The sequence below is a fragment of the Ranitomeya variabilis genome, chromosome 4 (genome assembly GCF_051348905.1).
Source record: "Ranitomeya variabilis isolate aRanVar5 chromosome 4, aRanVar5.hap1, whole genome shotgun sequence".
Classification (NCBI taxonomy): domain Eukaryota; kingdom Metazoa; phylum Chordata; class Amphibia; order Anura; family Dendrobatidae; genus Ranitomeya; species Ranitomeya variabilis.
In genome coordinates, this window is record NC_135235.1 from 205,615,007 (window position 1) to 205,635,266 (window position 20,260).

The 20,260-nt window shown below is 40.9% G+C and overlaps 1 protein-coding gene across 1 annotated transcript in view; it reads left to right on the forward strand.

Annotated features, from left to right (window-relative positions):
- LOC143770270 (circularly permutated Ras protein 1-like) overlaps window positions 1–14,028 on the forward strand; it is a 93,816-nt gene extending 79,788 nt beyond the window's left edge. The window contains exons 14-25 of the mRNA XM_077259737.1: window positions 838–927; window positions 1,020–1,171; window positions 1,287–1,368; window positions 1,872–1,999; window positions 4,139–4,223; window positions 4,375–4,481; window positions 7,925–8,037; window positions 8,124–8,235; window positions 8,700–8,843; window positions 10,744–10,837; window positions 11,279–11,335; window positions 11,994–14,028. Coding sequence (XP_077115852.1) covers window positions 838–927; window positions 1,020–1,171; window positions 1,287–1,368; window positions 1,872–1,999; window positions 4,139–4,223; window positions 4,375–4,481; window positions 7,925–8,037; window positions 8,124–8,235; window positions 8,700–8,843; window positions 10,744–10,837; window positions 11,279–11,335; window positions 11,994–12,083 — 1,254 coding nt within the window. The 3' untranslated portion in view covers window positions 12,084–14,028. The remainder of the gene's footprint in view (window positions 1–837; window positions 928–1,019; window positions 1,172–1,286; window positions 1,369–1,871; window positions 2,000–4,138; window positions 4,224–4,374; window positions 4,482–7,924; window positions 8,038–8,123; window positions 8,236–8,699; window positions 8,844–10,743; window positions 10,838–11,278; window positions 11,336–11,993) is intronic.
- Window positions 14,029–20,260: the final 6,232 nt, after the last annotated feature.

The window sequence follows — 20,260 nt, forward strand, 5'->3', positions numbered from 1 at the left end:
ATTCCCTTTCCTGAGCCCCTTCTAGGAATAATGTCCCCCATCCTGAGCCCCTTCCAGTAATAATGTCCCCTGTCCTGAGCTCTTCCAGTAATAGTGTCCCCCATCCTGGTCCTTTCCAGCAATAATGTCCTCCATCCTGGGCCCTTTATTTAATAAGGTCACCCATTCTGGGTCCCATCCTATAATAATGTCCTTCATCCTGGCCTCTTCCAGTAGTAATGTCCCCAGTCTGGATCCTTCCAATAATAATGACCCTCTATCCTGGGCTCCATCCTACAACAATGTCCCCCATCCTGGGGCCTTTCCGTTCTTTTCTTAGCTTATCCTATAAAGAAACAAACCATTATTTTTACCTTACCCTGCTCCAATGACTTGCTTTGCTCTCCTATGCAGCTGACTTCAGCCTGCCGGCATGGGCAGCGCACTGCAACACTGCCATGCACAGTCTGTCACAGACAAGCTTACGTCTGCTGCTGGCCTCTAAATTGGCTGGCAGCATGTATTGCAGTGCAGAATGCTCATCCAGGTGAAATTGGGGCTTGCGTCGGTGGTACCCCCACCTGCATAAGCCCAATGTTGAATTTAAAAAAAAAAGTTTAGTTACTCTTTTAAATTTTATTCCCTCCTTCCTTTATTTTATTCTTGTACCATCTTCTCCTGGTGACCTCGCTGAACACGTCTTTTTTCTAACATAGTAACGGTAGCGGTCAATCAATTTCAACGTCATTTTAAATTTTCCTCTGGTGCATTGTGAATTCCTGGAGTCCATGAAAGTTCTTACCGAGGTCTTCGATAATAATGTGCTAACTAACTTTTGTAGTTTTTTTTTGCTTTCAGGCTGTTACATCTGCATTGGGTCAAACGCTAGATTTTCTTCATCAGCAGCATCCTGGAAAGAGAGTGGCTCTTGTGACCTTCAGTGATCAGGTAATAATACTAGATCTATGCAGAAATCCATAGCCCTCCTTCTTTACTAATCCCAAAAATTTAATTATCCTGGCCACCTGGTTTGTATCCAGGTGAAGTTATACGGTGACGGCACTAGACAGCCACAGATCCTGGAGGATGCCGAGCTGTTGGACCCTGACTATCTGAAATCACAGGGTGAAGACCAACCCTTGCCGCACCCACTGATGGAGACTCTGCCTGACCTGAAAGGAAGGATTGAATGGTAAAGTGTTCTTTTCTCATAACGTCTCGTCTCTGTTTAGTAGTTGTCATCATTCAGTGCCATAATTTGTATTAATTACTTAAAATAAATTAATTAACATTTTTTTTTATTACAGCCTGGAAGAAAAGGGGGCTACAGCACTGGGGCCTGCAGCTCTGGTTTCAATCGCGATGGCATCCAAGAGTCCAGGATCCAAGGCAAATGAGTTGTAGCTTGTAAAGTCGTAGGTTAGCACGAATATGGGATGCAGAGGTTGCAGGGTTCTGATAATAGAAAGGGTCCAAATTCAGTTCTGCTCCAAAGAAAGACCCTAGTATGGCATTTAGCAGGGGTTCAGAGGCCCAGGATCTTAATGTTACTCTTGGATAAAGACCAGATTGTTCTGTTATACAGATGGGCTCCCGATATTGATTAGGAAGGGAGTACTTCCAACCAAATATTACTTAGGAACATAATGTAAATGCCCATATTAGCTATAGCAGGACCACCAGAAACATTATTGTCAGATGCTAATCAATATAAACTCTGCAAATAATAAATATTACACTACCATTTTTTACCACTAGTTGGCACTGTGTAACCATGCTGTTTTGAGGGAAAGAGCAACAAACCTTTTGGGAGGGAGATTCATGAACACTGGAATATATTGGTCTCCTCTATGTTAAATATCAAAATTTAACGTGTTCTGTCTGTTCTTCAGGTGATAATCTGTACTGATGGCATAGCAAACACTGACCTTGGCAACCTGGAGGACATATCAGAGGAGTACATCTATCAGTCATCCAAGCTTTTCTACAGTAATTTGGGGGACTTGGCTCTTCAGCACAGGTTTGTGTTAAACAGCAAAACTATTATAGTATGTCTTCTATTTTACTGATGGGCACAATTTTATTTGCCCAATGTCAGCCCCTTTTCCTCGTAATACATGCTTAACATCTACATCACAGATAATCATTTGAGCTCAGGAATTGAGTTTATTTTTTTAAAGACATTAAAATGCATACCTGGGGCCTCGCAGGCCTGCCAGGTTACTTGTTTTCTATTTTCTGTAAAAGTACTTTAGTTAGAATTTTGAAAATCTAGGTAATCCTCAGGTATATAGTTGTTAGTAATTTCCAGTTATTCATATATTTTTATGTTACAGACATTTCGGTATAACAACCTTTTTTGGGACTACCCCATATTCACGCACCTGGGGCCTTTTAGGCCTGTACTAGGTTTACATGTGATACTCAGTCTTTTTGTCTGTATTGTTGCTGGGGAAGAACTTTTATGACTCTGCTATTGCTGGGAAGAGTGTGGATTCTGCATGACAACATAAAAATAAGAAAAATAAGAAAAAAAAAAAAATTAAAATATTACAATGGATAATTACTTTACCAATTTTGAAATGGCCAACTTTTTGCTTCAAAAGCAACTTACACTTGTTGGTACTATGAGGCCAAACCGCCGCGAAATTCCTCCAATCATGAAGCACAATGCACAGCGAACAATCTACGAGAGTGTATTCGGTTTCTGCAATCAAGCAATGATGGTGTCTTATAAAGCCAAGAAAGAAAAATCCTTGATATTACTGAGTACAATGCATCATGATGGAAGTATTGACACCAATGACAGGAAAAAAAACCCTGAAATCATACTGCATTGTAATAAGACAAAAGGAGGTGTCGACAAGATGGACAAAATGATTGGAGAGTATTCGTGCAAAAGGCAGACTAAACGTTGGCCTGTTGCCCTTTTTTCCAATATCCTTGATGTGTCAGCCCTCAATAGCTACATTGTTTATTGTCAAACTAATCCAGAATTCCATGCCAACAGGAAAGACAAGAGACGTCTATTTTTGACAGAACTTTGTTATGAACTTTTGATGCCTACTATGATGGAGAGAAGCAGCATGATATGCTTATCAAGGCAAATTACGGAGGCAATGATCCGATGTGGAATACGCTTTCTGGAACATCCAGAGCAAAGAGAAAAAAAAAGAAAGCGCTGCTATATTTGTCCAGCAAAGAGGGAAAGAAAATTGGAGCGTTTCTGTTCTACTTGCGGACAAAATGTATGCAAGGAACATTCAGCCGAAAAAATAATATGCGAGAATTGTCGGGGGAATATGTAAAGTTACAAATAAATATTCCTGCACCAAGTTTGCTACAACCAAAATGTTTTCATAAAAAAATTGCATATAGAATGCATTTTTGGCGTGCCCGTTTACTTACTTTTTTGTTGTTTTATGCACATAATTATGTTTTGAAATATACACATCTTAAGCTGTGTTCCCAGTAGCGCTGGGGTTCGCCAGAAGGGGATCCATAATGGATCTGACCTCCTGGTAACTCCAGCTAAGGCTGTCGGAATGGCAGGATTCCGCCAGCCTTAGCTGGGGTCACCAGGAGGTCAGATCCATTACGGATCCCCTCCGGGCGGACCCCAGCGCTAGTTGGAATGCATCCTTACCTTGCAATTGTAAAATAAATTTTGAAAAGTATTTTTATTTGAGTTATTCCGTGTTATTTGCACACAGGCCTAAAAGGCCCCAGGTGCGTGAATATGTGGTAGTCCCAAAAAAAGGTTGTTATTCCGAAATGCCTATAACATAAAAATATATGAACAACTGGAAATTACTAACAACTATATACCTGAGGAATACCTAGAGTTTCAAAATTCTAACTAAAGTAATTTTACAGAAAATAGAAAACAAGTAACCTGGCAGGCCTGCGAGGCCCCAGGTATGCGTCCGCCAGCCTTAGCTGGGGTCACCAGGAGGTCAGATCCATTACGGAATCCCGTCCTGGCAGACCCCTGCGCTGGTGGGAATGCATCCTTACTTTGCAATAAACTTTGAAAAGTGTTTTTATTTGAGTTATTCCATGATAATTGTAACAGGCCTAAAAGGCCCCAGGTGCGTGAATGTGTAGATTTCTATGGGTATGCGTTCTAGGGTTAAATAGTTGAGTTTCTGTCTTTCAGTGTCGTTGTCTCTGTGGTGACAATAGAAGGAACTAACTGCCGATTGCCTGAGCTGGGACTACTAGCAGATAAAACAGGAGGCAAGGTACAATTTATATTCTTTTTCTAGCATTATGGTTTAATATGATAAAACATGTTAAGCCATTAAGCACATTTTTAAAGTACTGCAACAAAACGTATCTCAACTTAAAAAATACTTGGATTTAGATGCTATTCTTATGCTGCTTCCCTCCTAGGTGAATATTGTAAATCCATTCAAGTTGACTAATGAGTTCCAGTCAATCGTAGAAGAAGAAATCATTGCTACTAATGTGAAGATGAAAGTTTTTCTGCCTCAAACAATGTAAGTCAATCTTTTAACAGCTCAACAAAATGTGGGGTAAGTTTGGTCCCCATGGCGGTACCACAGTTCTACACAAATTGTGTCCAAAATTTAAATTAGTCGGATACAAGCAACACATTTTTGGTAAATAATATGTACTAGAATATGGACCAGTTTCGTTTTCTGTTTCACGTTAGATTATTTAATACTTAAAAAAAAAAAGTTGTCCAGATCACAATGACAGTACCACATTTCTGTAAAAATAAAATGCGTAATACGCAGTCTATTTCTTGTAACATCATTTATATTAACCCCTTTAGGACCTTTAAAGTACACATATGTCATGGTCAGGAAGGAACCCCCGACCTATTATGTATGGGTACAACATGGCAATCGTGAGGGGCATAGGTGCTCAAATGGTAGATGAGCCCTGGCCTTCATGGTCCGCAGTGGTGCCCACACTTCCCCTTACTATTTAACCCCCTAAATGACAAAATCAATAGCAACCACAGCATATAGGTGTGCTCTCCCGCACAATTGGCACACCCGTGACATCATCATTAGCTGCCAGTCATTGCCATTGCAAACCGAGGTCACATGATGACCTCCAGGTAAGCCAGCTATGGCGTGCCTGTTAGACCATGCTGAGACCTTGGTCTAAAAGGCATTCTGTAAGTGTTTCACTCACTGGCAGGTGTAATGCATTGTAATGCTGGTGCATTGCAACGCATTATACCAATGATCAGAGTAATAAAAATTAAAGTTCCACAAAGGGTCTAATGAAAAAAAAAGTTAAAAAAATTGTAAAAATATATTTTTTCAAATATTATATATTTATTTAAAAACAAAATTAAACAAAAAAGTGCACATATTTGGTATTTCTGCATATAGAACAACCTGATCTATAAAACTGTCAAATTATTTATCCCCTTCAGTGAACATCATAGGAAAAAAAAGCCTAGGGTTTTTCATCAAATTGCCACAGCAAAAAATGGAATAGAATGCAATCAAAAGGACGAATGTAAATAAAACTGGTATAGCTGAAAACGCCATCTTGTCCCGCAAAAAAACAACCCACCATACAGCTCCATCAGCAGATAAATAAAAAAACTATAGCTCTCAGAATATAGCAATGTAAAAACATTTTTTTTTCTGGAAAATAGTTTTTATTGTGCAAAACATAAAAAAAATATAAATGTGGTATTGCTTTAATCGTACTGATCCAAAGAATTAAGGAATAAAGTGGTCTTGTCAATTTTACCAGATGCAGAACGGCATAAAAAAAATAAACAGTTCCTGAATTGCTTTTTTGTTTATTGATCTCCATAGTGTAACAAATTATGTAGTCCATGTCTTCCTATTAGCCCTTTAAAAAAATTAAAAACGTTGGGCTAAAACAACATTTTAAAAGAAAAAAAATAAATTTTTCATTTCCGCAGCCCAATGTTAAACAATTCTGTGAATGATCTGGTGTTTAAAATGTTCATTACAACCAAAGACTAATTCCTGAAGAGGTGTACTTACCAAAATGGGGTCACATGTGAGTGGTTTCTGCTGTTTTGGCATGTCAGGGGCTTTTCAAATGCAACATGGTGCCTGCAGTCTATTCCAGCAAATCTGCGCTCAAACTTAAATTGCGCTCTTCCCTACCGAGCTCTGCCATGTGCCCAAATAGTTGTTTCCCCCCACATATGGGACATCGGTGTACTCAGGAGAGGTTTTACTACAAAATATATAGTTCAAGTTCTGCTGCTAACCTTGTGAAAATGAACAATTTGGGGCTAAAGCAACATTTTTGTGGGAAAAATTAGATTTTTTATTTTCACGGTTTAATTTCATAAAATTCTGTGAAGCACCTGGGGGTTCAAGGTGCTCAATACACTTCTAGATAAATTCCTTGAGTAGTGTAGTTTCCAAAATGGGGTCACTTGTGGGGGAGTTTCCACTGTTTAGCTGAAAAAAAGAGCATGGACTGCACATCCAGAAAATTCTACATTGATCTAATGCAACTAGGCAAAAATATACATTACTGAACATGAGGTTCTTTCTTTAACATTCTGATCTGATGAAGCCCACTGCCACGTCACGGCAAACTTCTCAGTTTTAGCTTTTGTTGCCTTAAATGGGTACTCAGTCTTGCTGCATGTGTGCTGTGAGGCAGTGGGCCGCTTGTCGTGCTAGTGCAATGTCACTGCGACGATGGTTAGTGCATGATGCTGCTCCTTTAAAGCAATAAATATTTGGTCCCACTGAGAGGTTCACCGTGATGTAATAGTGGGCTTCATACAGTCTGATCAGAATGTTATACTAAGACCTCATGTTCAGTAATGTATATTTTTGCCTAGGGGCATTAGATCAATGTACGATTTTTTTTTTATGTGCGGTCCATGCTTTTTTCTGCGTTTTCCACTATTTAGGCACATCAGTGGCTCTGTAAACATGACATGGCATCCACTATCTATTCCAGCCAATTTTGAGTCTAAAAAGTCAAACGGTGCTCCTTCCCTTTCACTCCCTGCCACCTGTTCAGATAGTTGTTTTCAACCACATATCGGGTATTGGCATACTCAGGAGAAATTGCACAACAAATTTCAGGGTCCACTTTCCCCTGTTACCCTTGTAAAAATGTAAAATATGGGGCTAAAGCAAATTTTTGCGGGAAAAAGTAAAATTTTCGTTTTTTCCTTCCACATTTCTTTAATTCCTGTGAAGCACCTGAAGGGTTAACAAACTCCTTGAGTGTGCTTTGGAGCAGTTTGAGGGATTAAGTTTTTAAAATCGTGTCAGTTTTGGGTATTTTCTGTCGCATAGCACCCTCAATATCACTTCAAATGTGGTCCCTAAAAAATGATTTTGTAAATTTTTTTAGAAAATAAAAAAATTGCTGAAAAAATTTTAACCTTTCTAACTTCCTAACAAAAAAAAGGTTTAAAAAATTATGCTGATATCAAGTAGACATGTGGGAAATGTTATTTATTAACTATTTTGTGGGACACAACTCTGATTTAAGGGCATAAGAATTAATAGTTTGAAAATTGCTAAATTTTTGCCAAATTTCCAATGTTTTCTCAAATAAATGCAAGTCGTATCAAACAAACTTTACTATTAGTATCATAAAGTACAATATATCACGAAAAAACAATCTCAGAATCCCTGGGATCCGTTAAAACGTTCCAGAGTTATCACATAATGTGTCAATGGTCAGATTTCAAAAATTTTCCCCATGGTCATTAAGGTCAAAATTGGCAGTCACTAAGGGTTAAAAAGGTTCTGCAGTAAAATCTATAATAATAGTAGCATTGACCACAATGCTTCTGACTATTGCAGTCCAATTTGAGATGTTTGCACCTATGAAATTCAGGTCAAATAGATCAGTAGAGGGTATAGTATACGAAAGTAACATCATGGATAACGTAATGTGCTACACTGTTACTTATTGTTTTTTTTTTTATTTTTCCATTGAGGTATTTCTTATATGAAGGAAATAATGAATCTGTGTTGGAAAGGACATTCGGCAGCATAACGGCTGATACCGTTCTTTCTACAGAATTTGGCATCCATTCATCGAAGATTAAAGGTTTGTATAAAAAATGTAAATTTTAAATTACATTTTTTGCCTCTATCTGTAACTCACGATGCCTACATCTGTTTTGTTGATAACAGAAGTGCTTCGGAACTCCCAGTTACCAATGCAATTACATTTATCTTACACACTCCCAGATGGAAGAAGTAGACGGCGGGTCCTCAGCCTGAGAAAACCGGTTACTAATGATTGGTAAGAGATGTCAGACCAGAGCTGTGAGCACTGAGCAGCTATGGAGACATTGCTACTTAATGTGTCTACAACATCACATGTTATAGAGCTATTAACCCCCTAGAAGTAATCTTTCTATAATAAAAAATATGACTATCCAACAGGAAAAATGAGTTATGCCTTTTTATGAACAAAAAAATACAATGGGGCACTAGAGACTTTTGTGAATACCATATTAGTGCTCTAGAGAACATAGGGGTTGCACTGAGCCCCATTACGGTTCTGTGTCTGGCCTCAATAGAATACAAGCAATTTATGAAGTAACGATCCTAGAGTTACCGGACTATGGGTTAGCAGCATTTAAGTATGTTCATGATTTTCTTTTTCAGTTATTTTTTTGCTTTGTGATTTTTATGTTTTGTACACCTACCTGTATATTTCCCAGATGTTGCACATATTTTGAACATTTCTGTTCTCCATTCTAGTGCTGCTGCTCTGGAGTCCATTGATCTGAGTGTTCTGCAGATCCACAGTGTTCAGTTCAGTGCTCGACTTGCAATGGAAGGACATGTGAATGAAGCCAGGAATGTAGCCCTGGAGCTGAAAGAATTAATAGACCTTGTAATAATGTAAGTATCCTCATCATTAGAAAAAATCACAGAGAAAAAAGCAGAGATGATTACCTGCTGAAGCCTCCAAACAAATGCACTAGCAGGGCGCATCGGACCCGATTAATGATGGCAAAAACACAGCTGCAAAAAATACAGATGAAACAACCACTTTCAATCCAGTATTGGCTGTTTGGCATTAGTGCACAAAAAGATAAGAGATAATAGTCTGTATGTGGCATTGTTCACACAGGCAATGCAGAGCATCTGGTCTACAGCCTATTACTAACGCACATACAGGCGGGCCGCCCAGTGCTACAAAATGCATGCTGTGTGTTGTATTTTTTGCACCTGTGTTTTTGCCATCATTAATCGGGTCTGATGCGCCCTGCTAGTGCATTTGTTTGGAGGCTTCAGCAGGTAATCATCTCTGCTTTTTTCTCTGTGATTTTTTCCAATTTTCTGGAGGATTTTTAAGTCCTCTTTTTGTGTCTGTGAGCTTTTATCCTCATCATTACCATCATCAGGACTGGATCAGGATAATTTTGAATCCTAGGCAGATAAACTGAAGGTGATCCATATGTAACATGGCGTGGGGCAGTGACCATTGACGAGGTGCTTGTCTCCAGCGCCCCAACACTTTACATGAAAGTGTGCATCCTGGCTGGGTGTATGGACTTGTCATGTGGGGAGCCTTCCGCCTATTCGGGCCACATGTAGCCAGTGTTGTGGGCTTGCCAGGACCCGATGTTCCATTGTTTATTTTGAAATGGTGGTCCCCCTCATTAAACTCTTTACCTAATTTGGTAAGGGATAGCGGACTTATGAACATTTACTTTTCACTACGAAGCACTATCCCACACAGCATCCTTCCTCTGTAGCATACTCCAGGGCTTTCAAGGCATACTGCTTCTCCATACTGCGCCACAACCCACATTTAACGCTACAGGCCAGATCACAAGTCTCAGTGGCTCTGCGTCCTATTTCTTCTACTACTGGTGCCTTTGATCTACTGCTCGGGACCCTCCACTAGTCCCGGTCTCTCAGTCCTGCTAAGGCCAGTTAACTTCTGTGTTACAAGCTCCAGGTCTCATGGCTAGGTGTCCTCTCCTAGAACCCATCTTCAGAAAGCCACTCTGTCTCTTTTGTCACTTTCTCAGGATCTCGCTATCCCTCCTTCTCAGTCTCCTCTCATTCAGGGTCACCCTCAACAGTTACATCTCTGCTCACTACACACTCCAGACCCTATATGCTCAGTTAATAGGAAACCAGTCTCTTTTCCTAACACTAACCCCTCCATTTGTGAGCTAGTCCCAAATATTAACTCTATCTTCCCCTATCGTCAACTATCTATAAATCTATCTTATGACAGTATTCACATGACACAGTATTTACAAAAGATGCCGGACATTATTTACATTACAATGAAACACATAACGTGATTGGTGTCTTCAAGGGTAGGAACACGACACTACAGTCCACCATCCTTACAGCTACTTTGCTCGGTACTAGGAATCAAACAAAGTAGTTCATTCTGGTATCGTGTGAATGCACCCACCAGCTTATCGCTTCTCTACTTCCCGACGTACATTTATATCACACATGTCGATGTGTGTAATAGGGTGGCGGCTGCCATTTGTGTTGTAAATACTTTTCAGGTCTCAGAAAACAGCAACAACATTTTTTTTTAAATATTTAATTTTTTCCAAATTTAAAGAAATTAGAAATGTTGCAAGTTTTGAGTCACTGTAATTGTACTGACCTGAAGACTCGTACTACCAGGTCATTTTTATGGCACAATGAACATCGCGAAAAACAAAAACAATGTAGAAATTGCATTTTTTTTCCACTGTTTCAACAATTTGTCCCTTGTAGACTTGTGATCTGTAGTTATCCCATGACATCTTTCTTCTCTTCTCAGGAGGCAAGAGAAGTACGAGGCTTACGGTGTTGTGTATGAAGACTGGGAGAACTCCATGGCTCCTATCTATGAAGATCTACAGGTGTACATGAAGGTTTGTAGGTATTGGTTATAGTGTATCAAGCAGCGTTGGGCTGGAGTAGTTTGGGCCCACCAGACAAAATCATTCTTGGGACCCACCATACTAACGGCAAATTCTGCCCTTATCTTTATCTCCCATCTTGTCCAGCTGATATTCCTATGAATGCTCAATCCCCGATTGATAGTTACCAACTATCGACCAGTCCAAAAAAATCCAACAATCACCTGATAAATCTGCGAAACGTTAATTTGCTTGTTTTAAAATCATCATCCTCGGCAGCATATAATTTAGTGTAAACAGTAAGTAAACTGCTGCAGTGCCGAACCTGCCAGGGCCCACCGGAGGATTCTCCAGTCATCCGGTGGGCCAGTCCAATGCTGGTAGTGGATGATCCGAGATACCGTTTATATTGTGAAACATGATACTGAAATATCTAATACTTATTGTTTTCAGGAGAAATCTTCAGATAAATCTGATCAGGATAGCCATGTAGAGGTTCATGTTGTAAAGGTAAGTCCCAGTCCTTACACCATATACGTCCCCGAATCCTTACCTAGAAAACGTGTTCCTAATCTGCTATACAGCGTCTGTATTTTTTTCCCTCTTTCTTATTTTCTAACTGCCACTTTGATATTTATTTATATTTTTGTTTAAATTTGAATATTTGAAAGGTAACGGCCACTTTGTGTGTCAGCGCATGTGTGTAGCCATAAAATGTCATTGATTCAGCTGGATACTTACACTTGGGCCGCCCTGTACATTGTTTTGCTTTCACCCAGTCTATTAAAGGGATGTGAGATAAACTTCGGCAAATGGTCTCTGTAACTGAACAATTTAAAGGGATTGTCCACTACTCAGACTACCCTTTTCAATCCGTATGTTTTCTCCCAGTAATGGACAACCATTTTAAGATGCCGTGGTGTTCTGCTCTACCCTCATTTTTTCCATAGGTCATCAATATCCTCTGCTCTCCTCTTCCGTTGAATAGTGTCAGAGGAAAGAATGAGCAGCCTGTAATGTCGTATGACAACATATTGCAAAGATATATTCTCCTAGAAGTTTCTAGAATATCTATAACTATTCATAGATTCATAGATTAGATCTATATATTATGTATGGAATGGTGCGATAACGAGGCAGGATATTGATTTTTTTTTTTGTATTTTAGACTTTTTCAGATGAAATGGCAAAAATGATATTTCACATGAAGCGAGCCAAGAACAAAGTTTTGAAGAAAATAAGAAACCAGACAGAATAACACAGGACAGTGACCTCATATGTCACCAAATCGTAAAGAGGTTCTGCAGCAGCATGGACTAAACCTGAAGAACACACTTGGATGTACATACTATATATATATATTCTACAATAGCACCAAGACAGGTCATGTTCAGCTACACAATTCCACAAGAAAGCTTGTATATACCTGCTGGTTCACCCAAAGATACCCACTTGTGACCATGTAAGACGTCTCAGGACCGAGTTACTGAAGCTGGAGAAAATATGACATGTCAGGACCAGTTACTGAAACTGAAGCAAATATGAGACGTCTCAGGACCGAGTTACTGAAACTGGAGCAAACATGAGACGTGTCAGGACCGAGTTACTGAAGCTGAAGCAAATATGAAGTCTCAGGACCGAGTTACTGAAACTGGAGCAAATGTGAGACGTCTCAGGACCGAGTTACTGAAACTGGAGCAAATGAGACATCTCAGGACCGAGTTACTGAAACTGGAGCAAATGTGAGACGTCTCAGGACCGAGTTACTGAAACTGGAGCAAATGAGACGTCTCAGGACCGAGTTACTGAAGCTGGAGCAAATGTGAGACATCTCAGGACCGAGTTACTAAAACTGGAGCAAATGAGACGTCTCAGGACCGAGTTACTGAAACTGGAGCAAATATGAGATGTCTCAGGACCGAGTTACTGAAACTGGAGCAAACATGAGACGTGTCAGGACCGAGTTACTGAAGCTGAAGCAAATATGAAGTCTCAGGACCGAGTTACTGAAACTGGAGCAAATGTGAGACGTCTCAGGACCGAGTTACTGAAACTGGAGCAAATGAGACAACTCAGGACCGAGTTACTGAAACTGGAGCAAATGTGAGACGTCTCAGGACCGAGTTACTGAAACTGGAGCAAATGAGACGTCTCAGGACCGAGTTACTGAAGCTGGAGCAAATGTGAGACATCTCAGGACCGAGTTACTGAAACTGGAGCAAATGAGACGTCTCAGGACCGAGTTACTGAAACTGGAGCAAATATGAGATGTCTCAGGACCGAGTTACTGAAACTAGAGCAAATATGAGATGTCTCAGGACCGAGTTACTGAAACTGAAGCAAATATGAGATGTCTCAGGACCGAGTTGCTGGATCTTGAGCCAATATGACGTCTTCGAACTGAGTTACTGATACTGGAGCAAAGACAAGTTTATTGATAGTTCGATTTCCTGGATCTAGGAGTTTTCCAATTTTTAAAAGTAACATCAGCTCCTCTCCTTTATTTTTAAAGTATGTGCCTTCCCTATAAAATATGTCATCGTTAATTGCAACATCGAGAGTGTATGAAATACAGTTAAGGATTGTTTACTGTATTTTTATTTTTTTCATAATGGTTACATTGACTGATTATCTCCACTTTCTGTACGTCAACTTTGATTTTATTTATTTTTATTTTTTTCTCGATTATACATGACCTCAATAAGGTTTGCTATGACAGATAAATGAGCAAAACTTAAAGCTGCCCCAGCCAATGGCCGCCAATGTGACCCAATGCAATGGTCCCCAACCGTATTCACGTTCATAAAAAAGCAAAAGTCTCACCAGCATCTTCAAAAATGAATGAGTTTATAGGAGATCTGATACATACATATACTGCGAAAAGGAAGATACGTGTATGTAAATTCCGAATCTCCCATAAACCCCTTACTTTTTGGGGAGGCTGGCGAATATTTTGCTTCTTTCATTTACACACACACACACACACACACACACACACACACACACACACACACACACACACACACACACACACACACACACACACACACACACACACACACACACACCCACACCCACATATTATATTATATAGTATAATAGAACAGGAATATCAGGACTAGTATTAAATTTAATATTAATAGTTCATCATTCCACCATCTGTAAATAAAATCTTTTTACCCCCCTACAATGTCTGTATTTGGGTTTATTCCCAAAGTCTTCTTTGCTGCAGATCTAGCAGTGATCAGAATGCTGAACTGTATATAACCCCGCCCACACCTCTGATTGGCAGCTTTCTGACTATGCACAGAAAGCTGCCAATCAGTGGTGAGGGCAGGGTTACACAGAGCAATTGACCAGGAAGCACGAGACACCTAGTCCTGTAGTGATAATCTGCTGCTGATAAAACACTGATTTTATTGAAACAGCAACACACAGCCTAATACATCGCTGAAATCAGGGTCTCTGCCCCTAGATCATGCTGCTCTCAGATTACATAGCAAAAACCTGCTGACAGATTCTCCTTAAGTCCTCCAGATAAAAAGTTTGGAGCCACCAATCAGGGAGCTGCAGTCACTTTACAGATTTCTAAGAGAAGACATTCCTCGCTATTTATATAACTTCTGATCTTCAAGGTATCTCTCATCACATTAGTAACCTAATTGCTCCCTCCCCAAAAAAAATGTAATCAGCCTATCTGGTGTTTTGTATAGATGATTAAAGGTGCCAACCTATAAGGATGACGTAGCATCTGTATAGGTTTGGGGGGGTAGATCTTTATAAAAGGGTTGTACAGGTTTCAAATTTATGGCGGTGTCCTTTCTAGAACAGTGCTACACCTGTCTATAGGTTGTGTGCAGTATTGAGTCTCAGTCCTATTTACTTTAATGAAGCTAAAATGCAATACCAGGCACAACCATGGACAAGTGTGGCGCTATTTAACAAATGTGTGTTTTTAATGCCTAATAATCTTTTTAATGTGTTCTATCAAGGACATGGAGAGGGGTTCAAGTTGGGGGAGTTGGACACCACTGGCTGAACATTTACCCATTATACAGCAGGCTTCCTCTAGTCCATCCACAGGCCAGGGAATGGTGTTCAGGAACTCTTTTATGGATTTACACAAGACATGGCAGCCATTGCTTACTGCTACAACTGCGGATTTAGGACTCAACACCAACACAGAGGACCATGGAGGTCCAGGAGGAGGCATGATAACTCCAACTCGCTTATTTGAGAGCAAGCTACATGTTTACAAATTAACAAAGCCTCTCTCTGCTTGAAAGGTCCATCAATTAAATTATTTGCAGCTGCTGAATAAAGTGGCCTCAATAGCAATCTAAACCGGAAACTTATCTGCATCCCAAGCTTAAGCATAAGCCCTATACCCCTGATGATGCCTGGGAGCAGGCGAAACATTTTTTTCAAGGCTCTGTGTATTTTCAATAGTCAATCATTCATGAGTGAGAAAATTAATAGACAGGGATAGAGACAGGACCTGAGTTACAATAAAGGGGACTTTCCATCTACATGTAACTAATTCCTCGCTACAGAAACAAATTATACAGTGTATTCAGTGACTGATGTGTTCTGAATTCACAAAGAAGTATTAGTAACTGTCTCATTTTCATTGATTGGAGTTTTAATGGATTTGTTTAAGCTAAATCTACATATTAGAATTAAGTTTTAACCCCTTTGTGACATCACTTGCAGGGGCAATGCTGGTCTCTGCTCACTCCCTACAATGTGCACTAACAGTGTGCTCTGTTACCAGCTCATCACTTCCAGTCAGAGACCGCGAGAGAGCGCACTGTCACTCTGCATATTGCACAGTGCGCAGTGGCAAGATCCTACTGAGCATCTGCCAACTGACATGTTCAGTACAACAGGGACCAGCCCAGTCCCTGGAACAGACTTAACTTATGACATTTCTATTAAGGGAGAGGACAGGGGCTGTGGCTGTGACCACAGCCCCTGCCCCCTGTTGACTTGTTTGAGTATTCCAGCATGTTTGCAAGGTTCTCAAAGTGTCATCAAAAAGGGAGTAGGAAAAAAAATTAATGGTGGTCAGTCTCAGTGCTCTGCATCTGCAGAACCCAGCACTGTCCCAAACCCAGTAAGTACCTGGCTTGGTGTCTAGCTTTGGAGCAAGAATGTCCTTAGGGGTTATACTTGTGGTCCTTTCTCTCCTCTTTTCAGGGAGACAAAGATCCTGCTCCAAGAGGAAAAGACATGTTGCCCCACAAATGTGCCATCTGTCTTAAAAAGTTTTCTTCATGTAAGAAATGCCTGTGTCAGGATTGCACAGACAAAGTTGTTAAAAGAGGAACAGCCATCTTTGATAAAAGAATTAAGGGGTATGGTTCGCCAGGAGATCCAATCATCCCTAGCCACCTTTTCCCAGTCCCTCCCAGTAGCGCCATCATAGGCAAAAAGGAGAAATATCCATAGAGGAGCACTCGGACTCTGACTCCCAGGGAGGTCCGGGATCCTACACTAGTGAGTGGTGGGAAGAAGGCAAGTCTGTGTCAGGGGCAGATCAGTCCCGAAGCAGTAAAAAATATATTTTGCATCAGAAGTTTTTGAAGAACTTCTGACCACTATGAATGTGGAGGAGGGAGGAAGTTGTCCAGAACACAGTTCAGGACAAAATGTTTGGGGGTCCAAGATCTCAAAAAAAGTTGGTGTTTCTGGTACATGAGAATATCCAAAAGTTGATATTGGGTGAGTGGGAACTACCAGAAAAGCACTTGATGACACCTACAGAGCTGAAAGATTCCCACAGGAGGAGAAAATATCCAAATGCTGGATGGAGGTATCAAAAAAAGACGACCTTACCCTTTGAGGATTCTTCCCAATTAAGAGACCCTATGGATCGCAAGACAGCCTGCTAATGAAATCGTTGGAAATGTCCGCAGCTTTGTTGGATGCGAACGTAGGATCTATATGTGTAACCAGGTCAATGTTCCGGTGGCTAAATCAGCTGGAGGAACACCTCAACATGGGTACTTCAAGAGAAGAGTTATTGGGAACTATACCTCTCAAAGAAAGCCACAAGGTTTCTGGCCGACGCTTTTGCAGAGGCGGTAAAGATGGCAGCCAGAGCTCCGGTCTTGTCGAATTCAGCCAGAAGAGCAGTGTGGTCAAGTTATGGAGCAGAGACATTGCCTCAAAAAGGTCAAACATTGCTCTATCCCTTTCAAAAGGGGAAAATATGTTCGGGCAAGCCCTGGATGAATTGTTGGAAAAAGCAACAGACAAAAAGAAAGTACTGCCAGAACCAAAAGTGACCAAGAAGGGGGTCCTTTCATCCTCCTCAGAATCAACCATCCTTATATAGGGAAAAGGGGAAGACCAGAGTGGCCTGGGATTAAAATCCCCTATCAACCGCCACAACAGACACCAGTGGAAAAGGCAGGGGACCCACAGTCTCCCATGCCACATTCCAGGGGATATGGTCCCAAGACGTCAGTCTTCGTTCTTCCAAGTTCAGGGAGTTGAAAGCAGAAGCAGCACTAAAAGCGGCAGTAGACTTGGTAAAAGGGACTCAAAAATATATTCAGACAATATGACCACAGTGGCGCATCCAGGGCCGTATTTAGAGTTTCTGCTGCCCTAGGCACTTTTAGTGCTGTCTCCCCCTTTAGTGAGTATGACACTATAGGCAGTGACTTTGCCATAAATCGCTGATGTGAAAGTAGCCTTTTGCAGGAGATCAGGCAGTTTTTCCGCATCTGCCGTGTAACGGATCACTTACGGTAACACTGCGTTCATCCTCATTCATTCCCTATGGGACTTGCAGACATGTGCGGCACTTGCGGTTTTGCCGCGATCCGGCAAATGCGGTACTTGCAGCAATGGAAAAAAACACTGCTAGCAGTGTTTTTTGTATCACCGCAATTGCAAAACCGCAAGTGCTGCACATGTCTGCAAGTAGCCGTCACCACCTGTCCCTGCACCTTCCTAGCTCATCCCTAACCATCCCTCTCTGACCTAAAACTACACTATAAAGCTTTAGGAAAACAATTTATTACCTGACATATTCCTATGATAATGAGGGCTCCAGGCTATGGCATAAACTGGGACGGGCAGTCTCCGGGTCTCCATTCTCTCGCTGTGCACACCCTCAGTCCCTGCCGCACTGCCTGTGCACACACATCCCTCCACCGGACCTGGTAATCACCGCTCGCAGTAGCATCCTGGCAGAGGTGTATCTAGGGTTTCTGGCACCAGGGGCAAGAATTCATTTTGGTGCCCTCCCTCCGCCAAGGACATATGCGATTTGCACACTCAGTCATGTACCGACGAGCTCCTCTCCCTAATGCTCTCAATTTTCAGTGAAAAACTGAGAGAAGCAGAAGAGAAGCTCGGTGTCACAGGACCACAAGTATGAAAATCGCATATGAGTGAAGTGTTCATGTGACGACTACTGGAACCTGCAGAGCTGAATCCTGACATCGCAGCTTCTGAATTCTCACAACTAATGCACTGCACACTTTTAGGATTCTCCCTTGCCGGTGGACAGTCATGTCAGCACAAGTATGTGATTTGTATACTTCTGACCACATTCCGACTAGATGTGCCCGGCCTCACTCAGTTCATTTTCATTGAGTGATGCCACACATGTCTAGTCAGCATGTGACCGCATGTATGTAAATCACCAGCACGAGAGAATCCTGACAGCGTGCAGTGCGCACTGTGAGAATTCAGAAGTCTGCAGTCACAAAGAATGACTGCAGACTCATCGCAAACCTGGACGTCCCCTTTAACCCCTTAGTGACAGAGCCAATTTGGTACTTAATGACCGAGCCAATTTTTACAATTCTGACCAGTGTCACTTTATGAGGTTATAACTCTGGAACGCTTTATCGGATCCCGCTGATTCTGAGATTGTTTTTTCGTGACATGTTGTACTTCAAGTTAGTGGTAACATTTCTTCGATATTACTTGCGATTATTTATGAAAAAAATGGAAATATGGCGAAAATGTTTAAAATTTTGCAATTTTCAAACTTTGTATTTTTATGCCCTTAAATCAGAGAGATATGTCACAAAAAATAGTTAATAAATAACATTTCTCACATGTCTACTTTACATCAGCACAATTTTGGAAACAATTTTTTGTTTTGTTAGGGAGTTATAAGGGTTAAAAGTTGACCAGCAATTTCTCATTTTTACAACATTATGTTTTTTTTAGGGACCACATCACCTTTGAAGTGATTTTGAGGGGTCTATATGATAGAAAATAACCAAGTGTGACACCATTCTAAAAACTGCACCCCTCAAGCTGCTCAAAACCACATTCAAGAAGTTTATTAACCCTTTACGTACTTCACAGGAACTAAAACAATGTGGAAGAAAAAAATGAACATTTTACTTTTTTTTGCAAACATTTTACTTCAGAACCATTTTTTTAAATTTTCACAAGTGTAAAAACAGAAATTTAACCACAAATTTTGTTGTGCAATTTTTCCTGAGTACACCGATACCCCATATGTGGAGGTAAACCACTGTTTGGGCGCACCGCAGAGCTTGGAAGTGAAGGAGCACCGTTTGACTGTTTCAATGCAGAATTGGCTGGAATTGAGATCGGACGCCATGTCGCGTTTGGAGAGCCCCTAATGTGCCTAAACAGTGGAAACCCCCCACAAGTGACACCATTTTGGAAACTAGACCCCCCAAGGAACTTATCTAGATGTGTGGTGAGCACTTTGAACCCCCAAGTGCTTCACAGAAGTTTATAACGTAGAGCCGTGAAAATAAAAAATCGCATTTGTTTTCACAAAAATGATTTTTTCGCCCACAAATTCTTATTTTCACAAGGGTAACAGGAGAAATTAGACCACAAAAGTTGTTGTGCAATTTCTCCTGAGTACGTCGATACCCCATATGTGGAGGTAAACCACTGTTTGGGCGCACCGCAGAGCTTGGAAGTGAAGGAGCACCGTTTGACTTTTTCAATGCAGAATTGGCTGGAATTGAGATCGGATGCCATGTCGCGTTTGGAGAGTCCCTGATGTGCCTAAACAGTGGAAACCCCCCACAAGTGATACCATTTTGGAAACTAGACCCCTTAAGGAACTTATCTAGATGTGTGGTGAGCACTTTGAACCCCCAAGTGCTTCACAGAAGTTTATAACGTAGAGCCGTGAAAATAAAAAATCTCATTTTTTCTACAAAAATGATCTTTTTGCCCCCAAATTTTTATTTTCACAAGGGTAACAGGAGAAATTAGGCCACAAAAGTTGTTGTGCAATTTCTCCTGAGTACGTCGATACCCCATATATGGGGGTAAACCACTGTTTGGGCGCACCGCAGAGCTTGGAAGAGAAGGAGTGTCGTTTTACTTTTTCAATGTAGAATTGGCTGGAATTGAGATCGGACGCCATGTCACGTTTGGAGAGCCGCTGATGTGCCTAAACAGTAGAGACCCCCA